General features: G+C 35.4%; 1 protein-coding gene across 3 annotated transcripts in view; it reads left to right on the top strand.

The window, feature by feature from the left end:
* The window catches only part of PPP3CA (protein phosphatase 3 catalytic subunit alpha), a 299,312-nt gene that overhangs the window by 210,861 nt on the left and 64,806 nt on the right, over nucleotides 1–23,645 (top strand). For 2 of the 3 annotated variants that reach the window (XM_060147633.1, XM_060147634.1), the window contains exons 3-5: nucleotides 11,440–11,564; nucleotides 19,715–19,826; nucleotides 20,883–21,028. In XM_060147633.1, the coding sequence (XP_060003616.1) occupies nucleotides 11,440–11,564; nucleotides 19,715–19,826; nucleotides 20,883–21,028 (383 nt within the window). The remainder of the gene's footprint in view (nucleotides 1–11,439; nucleotides 11,565–19,714; nucleotides 19,827–20,882; nucleotides 21,029–23,645) is intronic. The other variant, XM_060147635.1, reaches the window with a different exon arrangement.

Raw genomic sequence — 23,645 nt, 5'->3', positions numbered from 1 at the left:
TTTATTTCCATTACTCTAGGAGGTGGGCCGGAAATATTTTTTCTTAACTAATTTTCAAATCAATGTGTTCTAACATGTCTGTGTGGTTCATGTATTTTTAATAATCACTCAATTAAGAATTAAAAATCCCATTTCCAAATATGCCCCATATAACAAATAAACATACATTTTTGTTTTGTTTTGTTTTTTTAACATCTTTATTGTAGTATAATTGCTTTACAATGGTGTGTTAGTTTCTGCTTTATAACAAAGTGAATCAGCTATACATATACATATGTCCCCATATGTCTTCCCTCTTGCGTCTCCCTCCCTCCCACCCTCCCTATCCCACCCCTCTAGGTGGTCACAAAGCACCAAGCTGATCTCCCTGTGCTATGCGGCTGCTTCCCACTAGCTAGCTACGTTACGTTTGGTAGTGTATATATGTCCATGCCACTCTCTCAGTTTGTCCCAGCTTACCCTTCCCCCTCCCCCTCCCCATATGCTCAAGTCCATTCTCTAGTAGGTCTGTGTCTTTATTCTCGTCTTACTCCTAGGTTCTTAATGACCTTTTTTTTTTTTCTTAGATTCCATATATATGAGTTAGCATAGGGTATTTGTTTTTCTCTTTCCGACTTACTTCACTCCGTATGACAGACTCTAGGTCCATCCACCTCACTACAGATAACTCAATTTCGTTTCTTTTTATGGCTGAGTAATATTCCATTGTATATATGTGCCACATCTTCTTTATCCATTCATCTGTTGATGGACATTTAGGTTGCTTCCGTGTCTTGGCTATTGTAAATAGAGCTGCAATGAAATTAGAACACTCCCTAACACCATACACAAAAATAAACGCAAAATGAATTAAAGACCTAAATGTAAGGCCAGACACCATCAAACTCTTAGAGGAAAACATAGGGAGAGCACTCTATGACATAAATCACAGCAAGATCCTTTTTGACCCTCCTCCTAGAGAAATGGAAATGAAAACAAAAATAAACAAATGGGACCTAATGAAACTTAAAAGCTTTTGCACAGCAAAGGAAACCATAAACAAGACCAAAAGACAACCCTCAGAATGGGAGAAAATATTTGCAAATGAAGCAACTGACAAAGGATTAATCTCCAAAATTTACAAGCAGCTCATGCAGCTCAATATCAAAAAAACAAACAACCCAATCCAAAAATGGGCAGAAGACCTAAATAGACATTTCTCCAAAGAAGATATATAGATTGCCTACAGACACATGAAAGAATGCTCAACATCATTAATCATTAGAGAAATGCAAATCAAAACTGCAATGAGATATCATCTCACACCGGTCAGAATGGCCATCATCAAAAAATCTAGAAACAATAAATGCTGGAGAGGGTGCACCATTGGTGGGAATATAAATTGATACAGCCACTATGGAGAACAGTATGGATGTTCCTTAAAAAACTAAAAATAGAACTACTGTACGACCCAGCAATCCCACTACTGGGCATATACCCTGAGAAAACCATAATTCAAAAAGAGTCATGTACCAAAATAAACATATGTTTTTACTGATGAAATGGTAGCACATAATCTGTCCTTCTTTCCATCAGGTCATTTAAGTATTATCGGTTAGGAATAGCACTTATTAGCCTTGTTTACTTAGTAGTAGACATAAATAGAGCTGACTACTTGAAAGTCAGTGGTAAGTAAAAACCCTTTTACGAATATCCCCACTGCCTGTAATTGCTAAATTAGTGATGAATAAGTGAACTTTCGAATTAAATATCATTAGTTGCTTTCCTTGAGTTTTAAAAATATTAAAAACAAAATAATCTTTTAAATCGTCAAAATTTGACGAGTATCATGACAAGAATAAGAGATGACTCACTTTTTTCCTACTCAGAAGATTTTTCTTAACTGAGTTTTCCAGAAATCTAAGAAGAGTAGTTTTTTTGAAAATCCATTTGGTGAAATACCTTACATTTCTTCTATATACCATGTCACTTTCAGCTTTTAAAACATTACTACCATTACACAGCCAAGGAACAGAGTGGTCTTGTAAATGAGCTCTGCTACAAAAGAAAATGAGGCTAACTGGAAACTCATCATGGTGCTGTTACTGGCTGAAAGATGGGTAATATCACTAAAGCCATTTGGAGATATTTCCACTCTTAAAAAATGGAAATTGTGGAACATGAGGCCCAGTCTATTTGATTTCAGGCTTAACAGCTTTCAACATATGATAGCATACATTTGGATAAGAAGTGGAAGAAAATAGAACGACTTTTTGTATGTTTTATTTATGGCTACATTGACTACAGGTACTGCAATCATCTGTCTAAATCTGGCAAAGATGTTTCTTAGGTAGACAACCTCTGGAATAGTGGCCACATCTGCCATTTCACTTTGTGTTAGTGCATTCTGTGTGCCACAGCGTGCTGAGCCTTTTTTTCCCCCTTATATTATTTAATTTAATTTTTAAAAACTTACTTTAAAACGGTTTATTATGAAGCCCCTTATAGATGAGCCATCTGAGGCCTCCTACACAGATTAAGTTTTTTGTCCTAGTTAACACAAGTGGCGATTTATTGGGCAAGGTAGTCAAAGCCTAAAGAATTGCAGTTAAAAAGAATAGAGTGTGACTGTGTGAGGAGGAGATTGGGAAAAGCATATTAGAAGAGCCCATGCTTTCTTGAGATGGTCAAGCTGATTCAGGGAGAATTAATGGGAAAATGATTAACTAAAAAGCCACAGCTTACTGATTAAGGTCAGTTAGGAGGAATACACATACAAAGCAAAAACTCACAGACAGCAGTTATGAAACTGAGCAGTTTAGCTTCATAGACTGTGTTCTCAACCATTACACGCTACTGCCTCTCACCCAGGAAGAAATAACATGTCCAGGAAAAAGCCAGAATTGAAAGTATACTGTGGCCACAGTTCCCAGACAATTAAAAAAACAAAACAAAACATAAAACACCCCTCCAGAAATACCAGTTTGGAAGACCTAAGATGGGAATGCTAAGGCATAGATCTATAACCCCTAGGTCTGATTACCATAGTGAGAGCCCAGTTTTTAGGGTCCTGGAGGGAGTTCATAGGATCTGAAACCTGGCATCAGTATTTCAAAAAGTGAAGGGAACGATCTCTCGTTTATTAATAAATATATATAAGTACATAAGATATCAAGTTTATTTATATTTGGCTGAAATTATATCATCTCATAGTTCATCCAGTACTCTTTATTGTCTGGTGATGACAATCAAGGGTTTAGTGAACTACATACTGTAAGTAAATCACGTATCAAATAACTGATAGTTTCCAGGACTGATCAAACTTGGACATATGAACATAATGATGACCAAGTTTAAATAACGCTATAAGTACTGTACATATTTACTTATTGTTATTATTTACTACTGTCACTGCTATGACTGTGACTTAATTCCATAATGTTATTATGAATCTTTAACAGTTAGGCATTTTGTTAAAATCTGGATTGGTGCTGAAATGGAAAAATAGTGATAATAGATGGAACAAATACATTCTTATTCAATAGATTAAGTTATTCCAGTAAACAAAATAAGAAAAATCTTGATAGTGAGAAAACTCATCTTTGAGATAAGAAATAAATACGTGTTTCAATCATTGATTTTTCTGCTGATTGGGATAAACAGTGGATTTACCATGGTGCTGTGTATGCTTGGTCCTTCTATAAAACAGTTTAAAAATGCAGACTCTTCTAGTTTCTTTCCATGTAATTATAAACTGAGTTATAAACTGAGTTATAAACTGAGATTTAGGGGATTCATGAAGTATTCATATTTAATACTGGATTGTTGTGATTTTATTATCTATTGTAATCTACAGTATATCCCATTCTTGTTTTTTCAATTGTCCTGTTACAGTTCTCATTAACGCTGTCTAACAGTTTATCTTTGTAAAAAAGCATCATAAATATAAAGAAAATGTTTGAAATTATTGCTGTTAATCTACACTGGTGCTGTTATTGTTTTGTATTTAATTTCATTACTGACATTTCAAGGATTTTAAAAGAAAAAATATAGTTTTTAGGAAATTTTAATTATAGACTTTTCATTGTCATTTTATACTATCAAGCCCTGGTTAAGAATTCATATTTTGTATTTTATAAAGTACCTAATACATATTTAACATTTGAAAAGTAATATTCATTATGGGGAAAATATTAATTATTTTGCAGTATACCTCTTTGATGAATTAGACCCCTGTTATTTTTTTCTTGGTTAGTTTATTTTACAGTTGATGAAGATCTCTAGATGTATAGTGAATGCTGTAATGAAACTCACTTTTATCTCAGTAATTGCCTGATTTCAGAAGTTTGCACATTCTGCTAATGAATCACACATATTCGGGCAGGCTGGTTTGTACTTGAACTTATCATCCACTATAGTTACATAAGCCTGGATGGTCTACAGGGGGAAACAGATACGTACTTGTGGTACCCACTGTGTTTAACATCTAACAAAACCTCTAAATGCAAGATCGTTCTCTGCAAAATTGCAGATTTTGGAAAAGAAAAAGGTGTAGCAGATAGAGGATTCAAAAACCAAACCAGTAAATTAATAGGTTAATCTCCTCATGCTGAGAATTAGACATAATATTAGTTCCTTAACATTAGAACTTTCATTGTCTTGGAAAAATGTGTCTATTATGGAAAAAAAATTGGGTTGCAGTAAATGAAGTTGAAAGGAGAGTGGAATTCTAATGGTGAAAATTGCTCAGCAATTCAGTAATGTCTTCTCTAAGAGAAAAATTACAACCTGTTAGTTTCATGTGAACTGGAAAAACGTGTAGAGGTAGTTATTCTACTTCATGCACATCTTCCACGATGATAAAAGCCAGTATTTTGGAGGAACTAAAAGATCTTTATAGAAAAATAAACAGTGAGTCAAGAATTAAAAGCTCTTGACTTCTAAATCATAATACTGATGCAATTTTGAAATGCCAGTCCATGAAAAATCTATTTTCACCTGCAATGTATTATTTCACTGATTTGTTGTTGTTGTTTTCTGTAAGCATTCTTTAAACTGGAATTCTATGACATTATAAAAATTTTGCTTAGTGTCAGTACGAAGTTGACCCAATGATTTTCTTTGGATTTCCTTTAATATAGGCAAGTAAACAGGGCCAAATGCATAAGTCTGAGCATTAGTTCAAAGCTATTCTAAGTAGTTTTATATGAAAGTATGTATTTTTATCTTACGTTTCTTTATATGTTTTCCACTCTGGATGGCAGCTGTAACAGAGATCTTTTCAAGCTATCAATTGTGTAGCAATTATACTGGGACCTCATCCTAATATGTTCAGTGCATTCTACTGTTTACATTTTCTAATGTAGCGATTTAGTTGCCAATGTAGATTTAGAAAACAATGGAATTCTTTGAAAAAATAATTAACTTATAATATGAGTATACTTATTTGCAGAATCACTAAATTGATTTAGACATGCATACTTGATTACACATACAATGTACGCGGGGTTGTTGTTTTGAGCACCTTTTCAACAGAGAGTTAGCAGTACTTCTGTTAGTCTGGAGATGCAAGGCCTAGGCTTGGTCCTGGTTGTGCTTATCTTTCTAGCTTGTCCTCTATCCTTGAGATTATTTTCTCAAGGGTCCGTTTGTCCTCAATATGCTGCCCATTATCTTCTCTCCTGAGCAGCGTGCCAGTTCTAGGGACTCTTAGACTCGCCCTGTGACTGACTCGTTGTCTAGTTTGTAGATCCCAAGAGCTTTCTCAGCTAACTACAAAGAGCCCCTTGTTCCTGCCCCAGCTGTTTATTGCATTTCTCTTTAGCACTACTTTGCCGTAATCTACAGTGAGTAAAGTCTTGACCTTGTTTAATGACTCCCTAACTGCTGCACTGACCACTAATCTCCAAATACTTCCTCCTTTGTGGTAGGTGGCTTTACACACACACACACCACACACACACACACACACACACACACACAAACACATTTAAATTAATGTTTATATTTAGATATACTTTAACCTCCTAAGTCTGTGATTTCAAAGTTTAATAACTAGCTCTCTAGCAATGATATGAGAAATAAAAGCTATTTCCTTCCCTAAAAAACAAAGACAAAGGCTTTCTGTATGTTTTCTAGTTCCCCCTTTAAAATTCTGTACTCCTCTTCAGAAGCCTTAGATCAGAAGTTACTGAGACCATTCTTGTGTGAGAATCATTTCCAGTAAACTTTTATTTACTGTGGGTCAAGAGTTACTGGGGGAGGGAAGCAATATTAAAAGGCAGTTACTCAAAAGTAATTGTTTGCTTAGGTATTACTTAGTAGTTGGTTATTTAGGCATAACTTATGTATTTCCTGATAGTAGACGAGAATGAAGAAATAAATGTGTAAGCATTGCAGGATGTTGATCCCTCTTGCACCATTTGGTTGTACTGAGGATGTTACAACAGCCAGGTTCAAAACCACTTAGTCACCTGACTTAGAGAAGGGACCAAGGAGAAGATAATGGCAACCTTACCACCTTCTCAACAAATAGATTCAACTGCTCAGTGTACCTGGTAGTTCTTACTTGTCCAGTATAAAAACAAGTGGAGGACTGCATCAGGTTGCTAATGGCTGAGGGTAGCAGTGGTCCAGAGAAAAACCCGTATGCTTTCTTTTGTTATCTTTGATGTGTTCATTTCATTAAATGCCATAACTATACATCTGTGATGGAAATATATACAATTCTGGTAATAATCTATTGAAGAGATATATATTTTTGAATGTTCAGCCAGATGGATGGATATTTCATAGAGACTAGCTTTTACTGCCTGTACTGTGTTCCTGTGTTTTTGGTACTTTTTCAGTATCGTAGTTCTCTTAGAGCTAGCCCCTAGTTGAGTTCCTGCCTGCCAGCAGTGTTTCGTTGGAAATGAGAAGCAAATAATGGGAAGCTAGGGGAATAGGGGAAGCAGGAGTGTTTGGTGAAGAATGAGCTTGCCTGGAAGGTAGAATAGAACTTGTCAAAGCCTGGCTGTTCTAGAAGTGCTGTTAAAGCCAATGACATTGAAGATGAAAGGACCTAGCCTCGTGGGGAATTAGAGGCTGTGAGCAGCCAAGCAGATGGTTTGCCTCATTAGCTGACATTTGTTGTACTTTACTTCTCTTTGGACACCAGTGTGTTAGGTACCCAAGAGAATGGAAGGTGCGGGCCACGGCATTACAAAGAAGGAAGGTTACCTGGTTATACTTTTCACTTACCATCACGTGGAAGTACCCTTCCCTCTGTGTGATGCCCTGGCCCTACCCTCCATCCTCTTGGGTACCTAAGTGTGGATATACCTCAGCATGGAGATCACTTTCTTCCTGATGTTGGATATTAAAATGGTAAATGTTCCCAAATATTAGGACTTTGGGATAAATCCTTTATCTGAAAGCTGCAATGCACAAGGCCTGAGCAATAGCCACATTCAAATGCACAAGTAAATTTGCTCTCTGTCGTCACCTTTGTTAGATTCACTCCTCTATCCTAGACTCTATCAAACAATCACTTCAATATTATCCTTTCACATAATAGGAAATCCCGATCTCACACCAACCTGGAATTAGCATCGAACGAAGTTGCCTTTCCAGTGTGTATCTCCCCCACATGTGAACCCTGTGAGGGGGACTGCCCAAGCGTGCAGAATGAGGGCTGAGTGTGCCGAGACAGAGGGTCAAAAGCCTAGGTCTGTTTAGTCTTACTCTCTGGATAAGAGTCATCGAAGAGCTTGTTATAAATCTGCATCTCTGGAGATTCTGATTCAGGACCCAAGAATCTGTAGTTTCAAAAGTTCCCCAAGTGTTACTGATGTAGAACCAGGTAAAGAAACTACCATAAACTGTGTGGAGTTCCCACATTCTCGCCCAGTCTTGCCGCACACTAATTCGAAAGTTGTGACTTAAAGGCTTAAAACAGGCACCATCTCAGACCAGTCGAAGACCTTCAGCTTCCACCAAAGCAAACTCCAACTATTGTCCAACTCTGTCAATCCCAAGGGCCCCTCAAAACCTTGACTTCTTAGTTAATGGATTTCCAAATTCAGCACAGCACAGGCCCAGTGGAAGAATCCTAGGGTAGCACGTTTCTCGTGTACCTTTTGGGTGGTAGGTGCTATTCTCCACCTGGTCAGTGAACCAAACTGACGGCTTCACACAGGCTATAGTCCTCGTGTAGGTTATGTTCCAATGGGAAGAATCAGGGAAGAAACAGGCAGGCAAATTAATCAGCTAGATCATTCCTGAGAGTAATAAGTAGATGAAGAAAGTAAAACAAGTTAATAGGAAGAAGAATAATTTTAGAGAGAGGTAGCTCCTTTATCAAAAGACCTCCTTAACACTACTGACATGTAGCTGAGACCTATTGGATGAAAAGGAGTCAGCCTGTGAAAATACAAGAAAGAAACGTGGCTTATTTGAGACAGAGAAGACTGGCATCTAGTGAACAAGAAGGGCAATAAGATGGTGACTAGATAGATAGATAGGTAGATGATTGTTTTTTAAAGTTAAATAGCTTTAACTTAAACTGACCTGGGAAATCCTTACATCTCTAATAAAAATATCTCAATTTTTCGGGTGTATTTTATTTGAACTACTATTTTCTTTCATTGGGCTTTGCATATTTTTTATGATTGTATGTGCAAGTTGCTTTCCTTCGCTGGACATTGTCATAAGAGGTCCTTACTGTAAAAGTATGATTTGAATTCTGTGGCTGGTCTAAAGTAAAGTCAGTGATGATGTGGCCATCATACAAGTAACTGAATTTCAGGGTATTTTGTTTTCCATGCCTACACCCATTTTGACTAGGGGACCTTTTAATAATAGCCTAAAAATATGATTATTAGACTTGCTACTATAATACAAATTCCAAATAATGTTTGAATCCTCCATCCTACCCCATCACCTGGCTTCATGTTTTCCCTGAGCCTTACCCCATAATTGACCCTCTGATAGGATCCTATCCCTCTGATAGGATTCAGGATAGAGAGAGGGACAGTGGCAAGGAAGTGTCCTGGTCACAGGTGTTCACATTTGACGACTGCATCAGTTCAGCTGAAACAAAGCCCTGCTTCATACTTTCTTTCCCTGCAGTTCCTTCCTTCAACTTCTGAACTTAATGGAGGGCATGTAAAGAAAGGCTTGGTTTCCAGCCAAACCTTTTTTGTTTGTAATTTCTGGTTTGAAACATAACATGACAGGTGTAAAAATGCCTGCCATTTGAGAGAAACCTGTGATAAGTAAGCCATACCAACTGTAATTTCAAGGGATAAATCAGTGGAAGATGAATTATCTTATTACTTATTAACTAATAAGTTTATTCTTGCCTTCTTAAAAATTTAGTAATACAAGATATGCTAATTCAGTCTTCTAAATGGATTTATTATTAGTCCATTTAAGTTTTAAGAATTGTTTTATTATCTACTTATTTTTAGTTGTATTATTATTATTATTATTAATATCAGTTTTCACAGCTCTAAATGCAGCATGCAAGTCTCCCCAAAGTGGGTACTGGCATCTGTACCCGGCAGTGTTTGAACCACGACACTTGTTGCTCTTTATTTCTTTCCCTTTGGTTAAAATACAGTATATGACATGTCTCTCACAAACCAAATTCCTCATTAGGCCAGGATAAGGGCCCGTTTGCAAAGTACTCAACTGTAAGAATAAAAACGATTATTTATAAACAATTTTCTAGTATGATATTATTTCAGAAGTGGAAGAATATGTTTCTGGCATTTGTACTGTGTATCTCTTGCTCATGAGAGGGAAGAAGCTATGGGATTGGAATTTGCAGAAAGAATGCCTTAGCAATTATAACTCCTTGTAATTTACATCTGTTTTGATAGGTTCTAAGCTTTTTGAGTGCAGGTATTCTAAAATAGAGTCCACCTGTACCTGTTTCAGGCTTATAGAACTCTGGGTCCTTACTAGCTGTTCCTTGATGGTAAGAATGGGGATTTATAGGACATTTTTATTCACCCATTGTTTTATAGTTTTTTCATCAATGAACTTCTTTGACTCATTTTTCTATCAGCTTTCATCAGATAAAGGAATGAGGCTTAAAACATTTCAGCTTACTTGTGATTACAGCATAAGAATGTGTTAAGATAGCATCCTTTGGCCTCTTGATTTCCTATTCACTGATAACATTCATTCTATGAACCTCTTAGCATTAAAGAAACAGCCACATCACGTTCATCATTCAAGCATAAAATTGTCTTAAGGTAGTAAATATATACACATGTATAAACCATATAAATGTCAAAGATATTATAACATGATGGTTGACAGCAAAATCTTTGAATTAGACAAATCTGAATTGAAACTGTATCGTTCTTTTTTTTTTTTTCAGTTCAGTTCAGTTGTATCATTCTTTTTTTTTTTTTTTTTTGCGGTGCGCGGGCTTCTCACTGTTGTGGCCTCTCCCGTTGCGGAGCACAGGCTCGGGACGCTTAGGCTCAGCGGCCATGGCTCACGGGCCCAGCCGCTCCAAGGCATGTGGGATCTTCCCGGACCAGGGCACAAACCCGTGTCCCCTGCATCGGCAGGTGGGCTCTCAACCACTGCGCCACCAGGGAAGCCCATATCATTCATTTTTAACAGTGATCTCGCCTAGCCACATAACCATAATGGAGATAATATTTATTTTTTTAGGGCTTTGAAAGTAGTAAATGAAATAGTAAGTACTGAATAAGGGGTTTTAAAAAGAGAGGCTACATAGCTTTTTGAAGAATTTTGGTTTAAAAGAGAAGGTGAGAAAGTTAAGAAATGTGAATTACCAGTCATTATTTATACAGTTTTACAGGATTTTTTTAATTTCACAATTTAAAATAAAATTTGACATTTGATACCAGGGTACATCTTACAAAAATGCTCTTTTATAATATAAATTTAAATTGAATTGGAGTTTTTTCCTTTCTCAGTGGTACATAAAATAATGATGTGTTTTATAATTGATGGCATTTTAGAGTCAGTGAAATACAGTTTTTATAACGGGTATCAACATTTCCTTTTCTTCAGGAGTCAATAACATGTAGTAGATACATATTTAGACTCAGTATATAGATTATGTCAAATTTCTGAACCTCTCTTTGACTAATGTGCAAAAGGAAATCCTATCCCATGACTATAAAATGTGTAGAAATCGCTTAGCAGAGTGTTTGGTGCAGAATTGTTAAATGTACAACAATAATAGCCATTATTGTTATTATTATCTTTATTTTTCCAGTTAATCTGTGAATTGGTAGAACTGGATGCAAAAGCCAGGTCTGCCACCAATTAAGTTTGGAATTTCTGTCTCACTTTCCTGTTTTACAAAAGAACGTTTTGGCTAAGATGACCTCTAAATTCCTTCTGGTTCTAAAATTTTGTAATTTTACTGTCTAATTCAGAGTCTTAACAAAATGTAACCATCAGATGAATTTTCTTTGTTTCTTTCAGTTTGCGGGGACATCCATGGACAATTCTTTGACTTGATGAAGCTCTTTGAAGTGGGCGGATCTCCTGCCAACACTCGCTACCTCTTCTTAGGGGACTATGTAGACAGAGGGTACTTCAGTATCGAAGTAAGTCTGCATCATTTCTTCTTAGCTGCTCAGTAATGGATCAACAATATCTTAGCAAAATAAAGTGGTATATGTATTGCCTTAAGGAAATCCCTAGTCTTTAACAAAGAACTTTAATACACATAAATGTGTGGGAAATTCCATATCCTATTTTCCGTTGATTCTCATATGCTTTTTATTGCATAGAAATGCCAAGGAAATGGCTCATAGTAAGATTTTGCCTTTCGTACTTTTTATAGATTTGCAACTTTGCAAAACTTGCATGATATTTGACATTAGATAATTCTATCTCCTGTTGAGACAATCAAATTTGATTAAATAAGCAGGAATGTGTTTGCCTGGTTATGTCTCATAATTATGAGACAATAAGTTATTTTTGTAAATTGATAGTCAAGTGCATGTGTCTGCATTTGTGTGTATGAGTCTGTATGAGTACACTGACAGCTGCTATATTTTGTCTTTTTTGGCACCTGTCATCTAATAGGGTAATTTGTCAAAATCATTAGTTAAAACAAAACAGATAACCTTTGAGTAGAGGTTCTTCCTCAGCCTCCCAACTGCATCTGCTTCAGGTAAGTAGAAGTTACGTTCAGAATAAAGACAAGGCTCTTGTTTCATTCAGATGTTTTCTCTTTCTGGTGCTTAACATGGTGTTTCATACATAGAAATGACTCATTAAATATTTATTAAAAGAAATAGTTTGAAATAAGAATAAGTTTTAAAGAATCAGAGCTCATGCTATAGTAGCTGACATTGTATGTGCTCTTGGAAATAATGTGTTAAAAAGGAAAACAGTTATTCTTAATTAAAGAGAGAAATCAAATTTACTGAAGTCTCACACCAATGTCATATATTCATAACAATCATTTATTAAAGAGATTCTAGGTTTTTAAATTTTCATCATAATATTTCATTTATTATAGGAATATTTAATGTTGAAAAACATGTCACTCCTAAATGGCTTTTGTTTTTAAACTATTATACTAACTTTTGGAGAGAGGGTTATTCAATTCACCTCCCATCATTGACTATGCATATATGTATATATATATATGGCCCACCAATATATTAATCACATTTAAGGATCTCATTTAAAGATCACATATTTCTTAATCATTCATGGTGGTAAGGGAGGGAGGGGTGGTGTTGGTATATAAGTCCAAAAAGAGGAGTACATTTAGGTATTTCTTCAATGTATATGCACTGTAATTAGGAGAATTTAAAGGAATATACATCCTTGCTCTCTAGAAACCTAAATCTGTGTAGGAAAATATAACTGTAAAAAGCTTTATAGAATAAGAAGCCTAGAACAGATGGTTCCAGGATTCAATTATTATTTGAACTGATTATTAAAATCTTGGGATAAAAAAGGTACAGAAAATAATTACCATTGGAATATAGATGTTTGGGAGAATATCGAGGGCATATATGGCTGGGGTTAGAAACAAAAAACAAGTAAGATTTAACTAGGAGGGAAACTGAAGTGAGAAAAGTACAGAGGAAGAAATTAGCAAACCTCATAAACTTCATTCATGGGTTAACTTGACCAACATGGCAGAGAAGTGTGACTGAGTACAAATTTTGTAAGACCTTTGTATCACATTAGGGCTAGTATCTGCCAAGAGTAAAGGGAAAAAAAAACCCAAACAAACATAATGGTGGTTTGAACAGGATAGAAGTTTATTTCTCTCTCTAGTAAAAGCTGATAGATGGGCGGACCCTGGCTGGTGTGACCCCGCCTGGTGCCAGGGCCCAGGGCCTCTGCCTTATTGATCTGATGTGCGTGGCCTCGTTACAAAGTCAACCTCATGACCCAAGACTGCTACACCAGCTTCATCCCTCATATTCCCACATTACATGCAGCTAGAAGGAAAAGAAGGAAGAAAAGGGTATGTCCTCTCATTTAAGGATGTTTCCCATAAGTGGCACTGTTACTTCCCGTGGGCCAGAATTGGTTTACCTTGCGGTATATGATTTCCGTGTGTAGCCAGATTTGAGAAAGACTGCTATAAACAGAAAACAGTAATGGGAGATAAAGAGTTTCTGCTACTTCCTTTAAATTAGGGTCATGTGGAAACTAAGGAAATAGTTTTAAAAATGATTTTAGTAACTTAAATTTATCTTATTCATTTAATATTTATATGCACCTATGGAAGGTTCTGAGGATAAATGAAATCGGTGTTCTACTTTTCTTGAAGCCCACCTTCTAAGCAAAGAATGGCAGAGACTCTCCTGTTGGGAGTGATTATATTTTCTTAATCTTACCAGTCTATTTACCTTTGATTTTTTTACGAGAAGAGTTCAGGCTTTTGAATCTCTGGCCTCAAACCTTTTGAAACTTCCCAAACTCTCTCTAATTAAAGCTTTTTAGAACTGTTTCCTTAAAGAAGTTGCGAAGCAGTAATCACTGGTTCCTCAGTAGATTTTTATTTTAGTCTACAATTAATCTAGATTTTTGAACTATGAAAGTTGTGGTAGTTTATGTAATATGTACCTTCTGCAATTCAAGCAAAGAAACAAAGTCTGAAACCAAATGTTGGTGAAATATCGAGTGTATGTATCATAGGACATTTAAAAGTTCTGAGATGCATATATCAGAGTCCCCATCTTCAAAAACAGCTCTTTAATTCAACTCTAGAAGTCTGGGAGTATAGCCCCGGGGACTTACCACATACACAAAGAAATGACAAAAGTGTGATAGCTTCAGAAGTAAAAATGATCCATTTTGATTAGACCGTGACCTTTGAGGGCTTTTAGAATGGCTCAGTGATATCAGCCTATTTAAAATAGAACTAATATTTATATAAAATATACTTACTGAAGATACTGTGAGGCTTCGTATTGTGCATTAAGGAAGCTGACATTGTTTGCAAGCTGGAAATGGTATTGTTTGCCTAGTATAAATGATCTCATTTATTCCTCACAGCTTTTCAAGGAACATGTAAATGTCTTTCTTTTCAGCATGCAGAAACCAAGGCTCAGAGAGAGTCACACACATAGTAAATGGCAGTGCCGGGATGCAAAGTCTGTGCTCTTTCCACTACATCCCATGCCTTGGCCATATACTCACTAAACGAACCACCAAAAATGCACACATCAGTGATGCAGGCACTGATACACACTCTTTGTATATAATATATATATTATATTACACATTACATAATGTGTAATTTAATATATATAATAACTCTGTATATAATATAATCTGAAGGGCAAAGCATTAAATATAAAATATTCTCTTTGCGTATCCTGTTGGTTTAAGATAAATTCTAAAATGGGAGCTCAGTTTTCCAGCGTGTACTATCCTAACAGGCTTCCTGATTCATCTCAATAATTGAGAGTTCCACTGCAGGTCTCCTCCTTTGGCTATTCTCTGGGCAAAGAGAAGCAGTTAAATTTAATTTTTATGAAATCAGCTTTGAAGAGTAGATTCAGATTTCATATAGTCTCAGCTGGGTAGTATTTACAGGCACTGGGTAGTGTGCTCTGGGCAGTACATGGAGTTCATTTTATACACTCCCTCCCCGCCTTTCCCCCCGTCTTCTTTCGCCAAGATTAGAAATCGTTCCCCACAAAGTTAGCCCAAATGAAACAAACAACCGTCTGAATAGTGATGAAAGAGATAATTTTGCCTGGGATAATGATTTGCCTCACACCAAATACCATCCTCTTTCTCATGATGGCATTATGCTACCTAATCTCTTTGATCAAGGCTATGTGTACATATATACTGATAGTTTCGTGTCTGTTTCTCTGAGAATGCAGGGAAAAACTCGGAATTGCAAACAAAGGCACACACAACTGTTTCTTCTATTCACTTCCTCGGGCTCCCTTTCTAGCCATTCTGCCCTGCAAGACATTGCCTTGAGCTTAGAGAGCTGTGCCCCTGCATCAACGACTAGATCTCAGCCCAGGCCTCAAACACCTTTAAGCAGGAAGAGTAGTTGTGTTTATTAACTGTAAGCTCATAGACTAGAACGAACCACAGCACGTCAGGCAATGTTCCATGCTTCTGCATGAGAATAACAAGCAGAGGGTACAGCAAGCAATGTTAGGTGACAGAGTGATGCCACAGACATGAGGAAGAAATTGTCTGGCTGTCTCCCTGCAGCCAGTCATCCTTATAGTGCATTGCTAGCTCCCACCGCTGCTTCTCTGTGTGCTTGTCAGACCCGGCAAATGATGTCTTAAAAGAGCAGCATTTGACATTTTTTCAGGAGTTTGGATCTTTTTCCAGCCAATGCATATCCCTCACTTTACCGTCCTGTGACTGAGAGACAGCACTTTTGATTAGAATGTTTTGCAGCATGTATAGTTATTTTAGGGAGCTGCTTGATGTATATCTGAAGCTGTGTATATGTGTTTTTTACTTCTTGCTTCCTCTTTTACATCCTTCTTTACTCCCCTGTACAGGTTTTTAAGAATACACATCATTAAGAGGCATAAATTACCAAGTAAAGAACTGTACTGCTATTATCAATGAGCCAATTAAACTAATGAAGAAAATTATATCCTTAGTGCTGCTTCATTGGGGAAGCTAAATAAGAGAAAACTATGTCTGCCATAAAAAATTAAGAAAAAGATACAGGATGCTCGATCTTTCATATTGACTAAACCAAACTAATTTTAGATTGTAAATATCTGTTTAATTATTTAGAGTATGACTGGAAAGATAGTCGAGGTCCAGTTGAAAGTGATTAGTGCAATTAACTTACATCTCACCCTGCAAAAAAGCCAATGGAACTTGCCTCTCTATTTCTACTTTAACCAATTAATCCAGGGAAAATTTTATTCACATTAGCCATCTGATACCCCATGGACAAAAATAACCAATTATTTAACTAATTTTTCTTTCATTGTTCATTAAACGGGATAATTTTTTTACGCGAGACTTTTCTTTTTTAAAAGAATATCAGGTTATAATTTTGTTCAAGATCTTTAGCTCTCCAGAATGTTAGAGCTTTAGATGGCAAAATAGTTACCAGCAGGACAGTGTTGTGCTTGGCAGTGCTCTCCCACCAGATGTTGAGGGTGAAGCTCGCGGGGCTCCACTCTCCAGTCCACCCTTGCCCTGTCATTCACCATGCCACTTCTTCCATATTGGCTGCATTTGTGGTTTTATTCAGTGTTTGGGAAGATATTTTATTCTTGCCACAGGGGAGAGGGAAATAAAATGTGGAAAGCGGATTCTTATTTTTAGGGTACTCGAGCCAAGAATTTGGAAATTGAGTTTTCTTTTCTCTAGTCTTTTTACTTTTCTTTCCTCCTCCCTCCCTTCCTTTTTCTCTGTCATCTCTCTCTCTCTCTCTCTCTCTCTCTCTCTCTCTCTCTCCCCCCCAATCTCTCTACTCCCCCCTCCTTTCTGACTGCCTTCCTTCTCATTTACAGGAAAGAGGCTCATGTTTCCTAAACTCCTGCTACATGCAGGGTGCTTTACATCCATTACATAATAAGGGACATGAAATGTGTACTGAATCATTTAAAAGGTAAATAGGTATGATAAGGATACCACAGAACCTTTGAGGTTTCAGTTATGAAAGAGCTATAGTAATCAAGACTAGAGGTGATAAAGCCATGTGCTAATGTCAAGACAGGATCTTTAATAGATGGCATAAAAAGAAAATATGGGCCCTAGAATGTGATTCCTCTAGTAGTATTTGAGTGGGGTTAAAAAATTGCATTTTAGATTTTTGTTGGAGAGATTATAGCTTTGCTTTAAAATAAATTGTTATAGGCAAAACTAATCTAAAGAGTTCGGAATTGTGGTAACATTTTCCAAAGGACATTGATTTGGGAGGGGGCACAAGGGAGCCATCTGGGTGCTGAAATGTAACTGAATCTGGGCAGCGGTTTCATGGGAATATACATATGCAAAAATTCATTGACCAGTACCTTTAAGATAGATACATTTCACTGGATATAAGTTATACATTAGTGAAAACAAGAAACAAAGAAAACCTTTTAAAAAAGTAACTACAGAGTAGCCAAAACACATATTCTCTCCCACAATGTATGCATTAAATACAACACATTAAATACAATATAATTTTTAAAAGACTTCCCATACCCATCCCATTCCTATTCCAAATCAAACATCCAATGTTAACAACCTATTTGGAAAGATATTTTTATATAATTTATAATTTAATTTATATTTTAAATTTATAATTTTAAATTATTTATAATATAATATATAAACAAAACATACATATGATAAAATCTTATAAATTTTAAATTGAGAATAGTTCTCTCATTGACATTAATAACAGTGTATAAATATCATCTCTGAAATGTGAGACAAGCTTGATAATACACACTCCTTTTACTAGAACATTGTAAGTGCACCTCTAAACCTGACACACAGCAATCAGACACTCATTGAGCCACGTACATGTATCAACAGATCATAATCCTTCAATACAGGCCAGTTGGTCAACTTCTCAGAAATAGTACTATCATCTTTCACATGAACTTTAGGTAATAACTATAAGCAGAAAATGGTAATTATAAAATTAACTAATGTAGCATATATATGTAAAATTTGATATCAGCTAATTATTTTTGTTTATTCAATCATAATTACAGTGAGGGGCAGTATCTTGCTTGAACAACTCAGTAATACATATTTTTTCTGATAATTAGTATTTTCTTCAAAACTTGGACTATATATTCAAACATTTATTTCCACTCATTTAATAAATTATCACATGAGCTGACAGAGATGATTATTGTTCACAGGTAGCACCACAGATGAGTTGCCAGTAGCTTTTCCCTGTGGAGATTATCCGGCATACCTACTATATGTTGGAAAACTCATTATTAAAATGTAAATATTGTTTCAGTTTTGGTTTTAGATTTCAGTAACCAGAATCAGACTTTTGTCTCAATATTTTTCTGGTTCTCTAACGTCTTAACTTTCAGAATAAAGTTCATGAGGATAAAAAAGCATACTTGTTTTCAGTGTGCTCTTCTCTTCCCTGTGGATTTTTAATGAATGCTATTTGAGGATAATGAAATTGATGTTAATACTTGAGTATCCCAGTTATCTTAATTCACACTCCAGGAAGACTGTTTCGGTGTCGGTTGATTCCAAGCCTGGTGAATTTATACTTGGCCCTCATTTTTATGCAAACTGTAATACCCAAGTAATTAATTTGAGAGTTTTAAGGTATATGAAATGTTTCCCCTAGCTATCAGCAGCACATGTAGTGAGAGTCCCTGGCCTTCAGTTTATTTACAATTACGTATAAAACAAAAAGCTCAAGGCTTTACCAAAGGCACTGAAATGAGAGACAAGATAATGGGAGAGAAGAGTAGTGAAGGAGAGAGCATAATGGAAAATAGATACAGGGACTTTCCTGCTGGCGCAGCGGTTAAGAATCCGCCTGCTAATGCAGGGGATACGGGTTCGAGCCATGGTCCGGAAAGATCCCACATGCCGCGGAGCAACTAAGCCCGTGTGTCACAACTACTGAGCCCACGCATCTAGAGCCCATGCTCCGCAACAAGAGAAGCCACCGCAATGAGAAGCACGTGCACCACAACGAAGAGTAGCCCCCACTTGTCGCAACTAGAGAAAGCCCACGCAGCACTGAAGACGCAAAGCAGCCAAAAATAAAAAAATATAAAATAAATAAATAAATTAAAAAAAAAAAAGAAAATAGTTACAATCCAAGTCAGCCTGAGCTTGTCAATGTTTGCTTCTAAATTTTGTGGTACCTTTCCTTTCTAATTCTCCCATTTCTTTTACCTAATTTGTACAAAATAATTACCTTTATAAAGAAAAGTGACTTTATTTTATTTATTAATTGTCACATTTCTTCTCATACTTTGACACAAGTATATTTTCATTTTTAGTATATTTTCATTCGGGCTTTTCCCAATAAACTCTATGCAGTCCATTGTTTTCGTGTGGTGTCTAGATCTCCAGTGCAATGTTTATACTTTAGTATAGATGAATCTTGGCTCTGTACCAAAGTAATGTTTTCTGTTTGATTTTCAATATCTTCCATAAAAAAGACTTAGCCTTTTGGGGACTTTTGGTCACAGTAGTGCATTTGGTTCATGTCTTCCTGATATGTCAGCCAAGGTATGTGTAAGTATAATGGAAAATATTTATTTTTATATTATTCTTTTTTTTTTTTTCTCAGTGTGTGCTGTATTTGTGGGCTTTGAAAATTCTTTACCCCAAAACACTGTTTTTACTTCGTGGAAATCATGAATGTAGACATCTAACAGAGTATTTCACATTTAAACAAGAATGTAAGTATACTTCAGGCTTCTTCATTTAACATCGTATGTGCTAAATAGTGATTTTAATCCATACAAAGAGCGTATTACGATATGATCCCTTGCTTAAAAGTCAAAAATTCAAAAACTGATACTATATTATGTCATTCCATTTTACTTTCTGAGCATGGTCAATTAAGAGAATTCAGAATTTCTTTTTAAATTATAGTTTTTTTAAAGTGATATAAAAATTCAAATTAATGTTTGATGTGATTTAGCCTAAGCAACAAGTGATGAAATTATTTTTTTAAATAGCCAGAATACTGCTGTTCAGGATAATCCTACTCTTTAATCTCAAATCACTCAGTAAAAACAAATGGAGGGCAGATTCCACATTGAGCCTCTCTTTCTGGACCCAGTAGATTTACCAGCCTTGAGTGGATTTTACAAAATTAAAGACGACTTCTTCCTTTAGAAATAAATACTAAGAGTGAGGAGTACTTCATATAAATTTCACTTTCCTCTTCTCTTAATTTTCCTCATTGTCCTTGGAAGTTTAAATTTCTCTTTGTCATTTAGTCCTATTTCAATGGAGCATAGAGACTTCTCTCCAAACATTAGATATAAGTCAATAAAGGAAAAGTAATGTGCAGTGATTTAGAAACAACTTTGGAAACTTTCTTGCAATCTGCTTTTCTACAAGAACATTCAGGAGAATCAGCCAGTTTTGTGTCCTCTTCTGTTGGTCTCCTAGTTGCTGTGTTTTTGTTTTGTTTTTTTTTTTTTAATACACATCTGCAGGTACCTAGCAGGGATATATGTATACAAAAGTTCTCACCTCTGTTACACAAAAAGTAACTAAAAACTGTCAAATATGGAAGGACAACAAAAATAAAAAATAGTAGATATAAAGATTAATATATAACTTTAAAAAGTCTTCTTTAATCACATTTGGAACTTTGCATGTGTAGTTATATGCTAATATGATTCCGGCAAGAAAACATTTTTTAAAAAAACCTATTTTTATGAACCAAATCCTACCTGTGAAATCATAAGAGTAAGTAGTTGGTTTTTAATCATATGTTAAAGGTAAAATAAAGTATTCAGAACGCGTATATGATGCCTGCATGGATGCCTTTGACTGCCTGCCCCTGGCTGCTCTGATGAACCAACAGTTCCTATGTGTACACGGCGGTTTGTCTCCAGAGATTAACACCTTAGATGATATCAGAAAAGTAAGTTCTGTTATTTTCCAAGTCTACCATTTGGTGTCTTTCAGTAATAAATGCAAGGCATTAATTTCCCTGCCTTTATCACTAACTTGATACTTCTGAATGAAAATGATTTAAACTGGTCATGAATCTCTTTTTTTTTTAATCTAGAAAGAAACATATATTTATACTTGGAAGAGTTTTCATCTCAAAAACCTCAAGTTTCATTTTACCATGTGATGTGTCATTAGAAATACTAAATATCTGATCACTAAAATATATATATACATATATATGTATGTGTATATATATATATATATATGCCTTTTCATTTCCCCTTGGCTTGTTTCAAACAATGCGTTGTATATTCATGGTATATTACAGTTAAAAGATGTTGCTTTCCTCTTGGGAAAATATCACAACTTGACCTTTAAAATGTGTCCATATTGGCATTTTTTTTAAATCTAACAATTTTCACGGCTTAAAATTTTAAAGTAACAACCTAACAAAGGCTATGATGCTATTTTATTGATTGTACTGAGTGGCAAGGTGAAAAGCAGTTGATTTTTTTAAAGAGGTATTTTTCTACTTAATTTAACATTAGATCTTACTGTTGTTTTGGCCAGCAAAAAGATGAGTTAGATTGAATGTGGGAATATCTCTTTCATGAGAAAATGTAGTATAGGATAGTTTTATGTAGTGGAAGAGACAGTCTTTTACTTCTTTGATTATGCTCAATATTCTTTTAAAATTTCATTGGTTTTTAAAGAAAAACTATATTTAAGTAAGTAAAACAGTCAGATTCTATCTGAATACTCTATCATTAAGGTCCAAGTCTTCAAATGTAAAAATAATATTGTATTTACTTTCCTGTTAGAAAGGAAATTCATGGTTTTTATTTTTAAAATTAAACAAAAATACATTAAATAAACCTTTGTTTCCTGCTCTGTGTGTTTGTGTCCTTTTTTATAAGACACGATTACACGTCTGCTTCTGGTGTTCTGTAGCACACAGAGGATTGATATTTGCTCTATATTTGAAGTTCTATAGAGATAGGACACTGAAGTGCAGTCATGGAGCTCAAGTATAGAGTGGTTCACTTTCTGCATGAATGTAACCACTTTATTCTTCTAGAGTCTGATGGACTCCTGAAATCAGTAACTAAACTTGTTATCATAAATTATGTAGATTTTTAAAATGTGCTCTGCTATCCCTAGGACTTTGTTTCTGGCATGTTTCAGATATTATGTTCAATTTTTGTATTTGTCATTACACTTTGGACTGAGCCATAAAGTGATTTTTATGTTTGCGTTTACCATATGCCAGTTAGAGTTTCTACCACACTTACTTTAATTAACTTCAGAGTTGTTTATTTTCACAGTAGATGGTATTAATTTCAGAATGCATTTTATAACTTTTCCAGAATAAATTCTATATTCTGGTTGCCTTACCAAAGCTCTAGCTGGGAATTCACATTAATCAGGAAGTCTCCCCTCCTCTACTGTTCTATCCCGAATAATCAGTTCTTGCTTCTCAGAAAGAAATTCTGTATTTTTATGGACAAGCATTATTTTTCTTGTATGAATTGTTCCAAAAGCATAAATTATTTAAATTATCTTAAGTCTAAGTTTGCAATGAATATTTTACGTATAGTATAATTGTTGAAATATAGAGGGTCTTGTCTTACTGAAGTTTTTCATTGGATGTTGAAAAAGTGAAATACTGCTTCGTTCTTTTTAGATATTAGTAAAAAATGGTGTGTAGCAAAACCATTATTTACATCGCCTTTTATGTCTCAGAAAAAGAGAATTTGATAGGCTGTCAGCCTTATATATTCACCTGTCCCTATGGGGTTTTTTAAAATATTAAAGTATTGAAAATGGAGAATATTGGTTCTTAATGGGTTTTCAAAGCTGTTTTAGGCTTTTTTTCAAGAGACTCCATAGTTTCTGCTAACTTCACCCAAGATCCTTTAATTGTAGTCAAATCAGGATAAACTATAAGAAGGTGACTGTTATAAAATTGTTGGTGAAGTGTCATTTCCAGTTATTGTATTGCTCATAGCTTCTAAATGTACCATTTTAAATTGAAATATGACTTTGCTAAACATTTATAGCTGGAAAATTGGAAAATGGATTTCATATGAGGACTTAAGTTAAAACTATAGAGCTTAGAACTGTGAGCTGAAGAATGACCAGCTAAATTGGAGTTCATTTTACTGCTTATTGTTAAGATGGTTTGTACCCAGTAAAATGACTCCAATCATCTTGGACTTTAATTAGAAACTTAGATATCCCCTAATGAGTGAATATCCAAAATGTCATATAGCAAGTAACTACTCTTAAAATGAAAGCCGTCTGTTCTCAAAATTATATCGTTGAATATAAACACTGTAAATCGTTCCCCATTCTGATTTCTAAATCACAGTTTAATGGAAGCAGTAACAGAAATTTCCCCAAAGGTAAAAAACAAAAGCTTCTCCTCAAGAAATGAAACACAGTTAGAGTCACATCAATTGGTAATAACTAAAACACTAGGCTGGATAAAATAAAAAGGAGAGAAAGACGGAGAGGAAACCAGGAGAAAGAAGAAACAGAGTAAAGGGTGGGAATTAAAGAGGCAAGAGGGAAGCAAAGGGTGA

This window comes from Lagenorhynchus albirostris, chromosome 4, assembly GCF_949774975.1.
Source record: "Lagenorhynchus albirostris chromosome 4, mLagAlb1.1, whole genome shotgun sequence".
Taxonomy (NCBI): domain Eukaryota; kingdom Metazoa; phylum Chordata; class Mammalia; order Artiodactyla; family Delphinidae; genus Lagenorhynchus; species Lagenorhynchus albirostris.
Note: the sequence above shows the minus strand (reverse complement) of the source record. Positions and strands in the feature narration are given on the sequence as shown.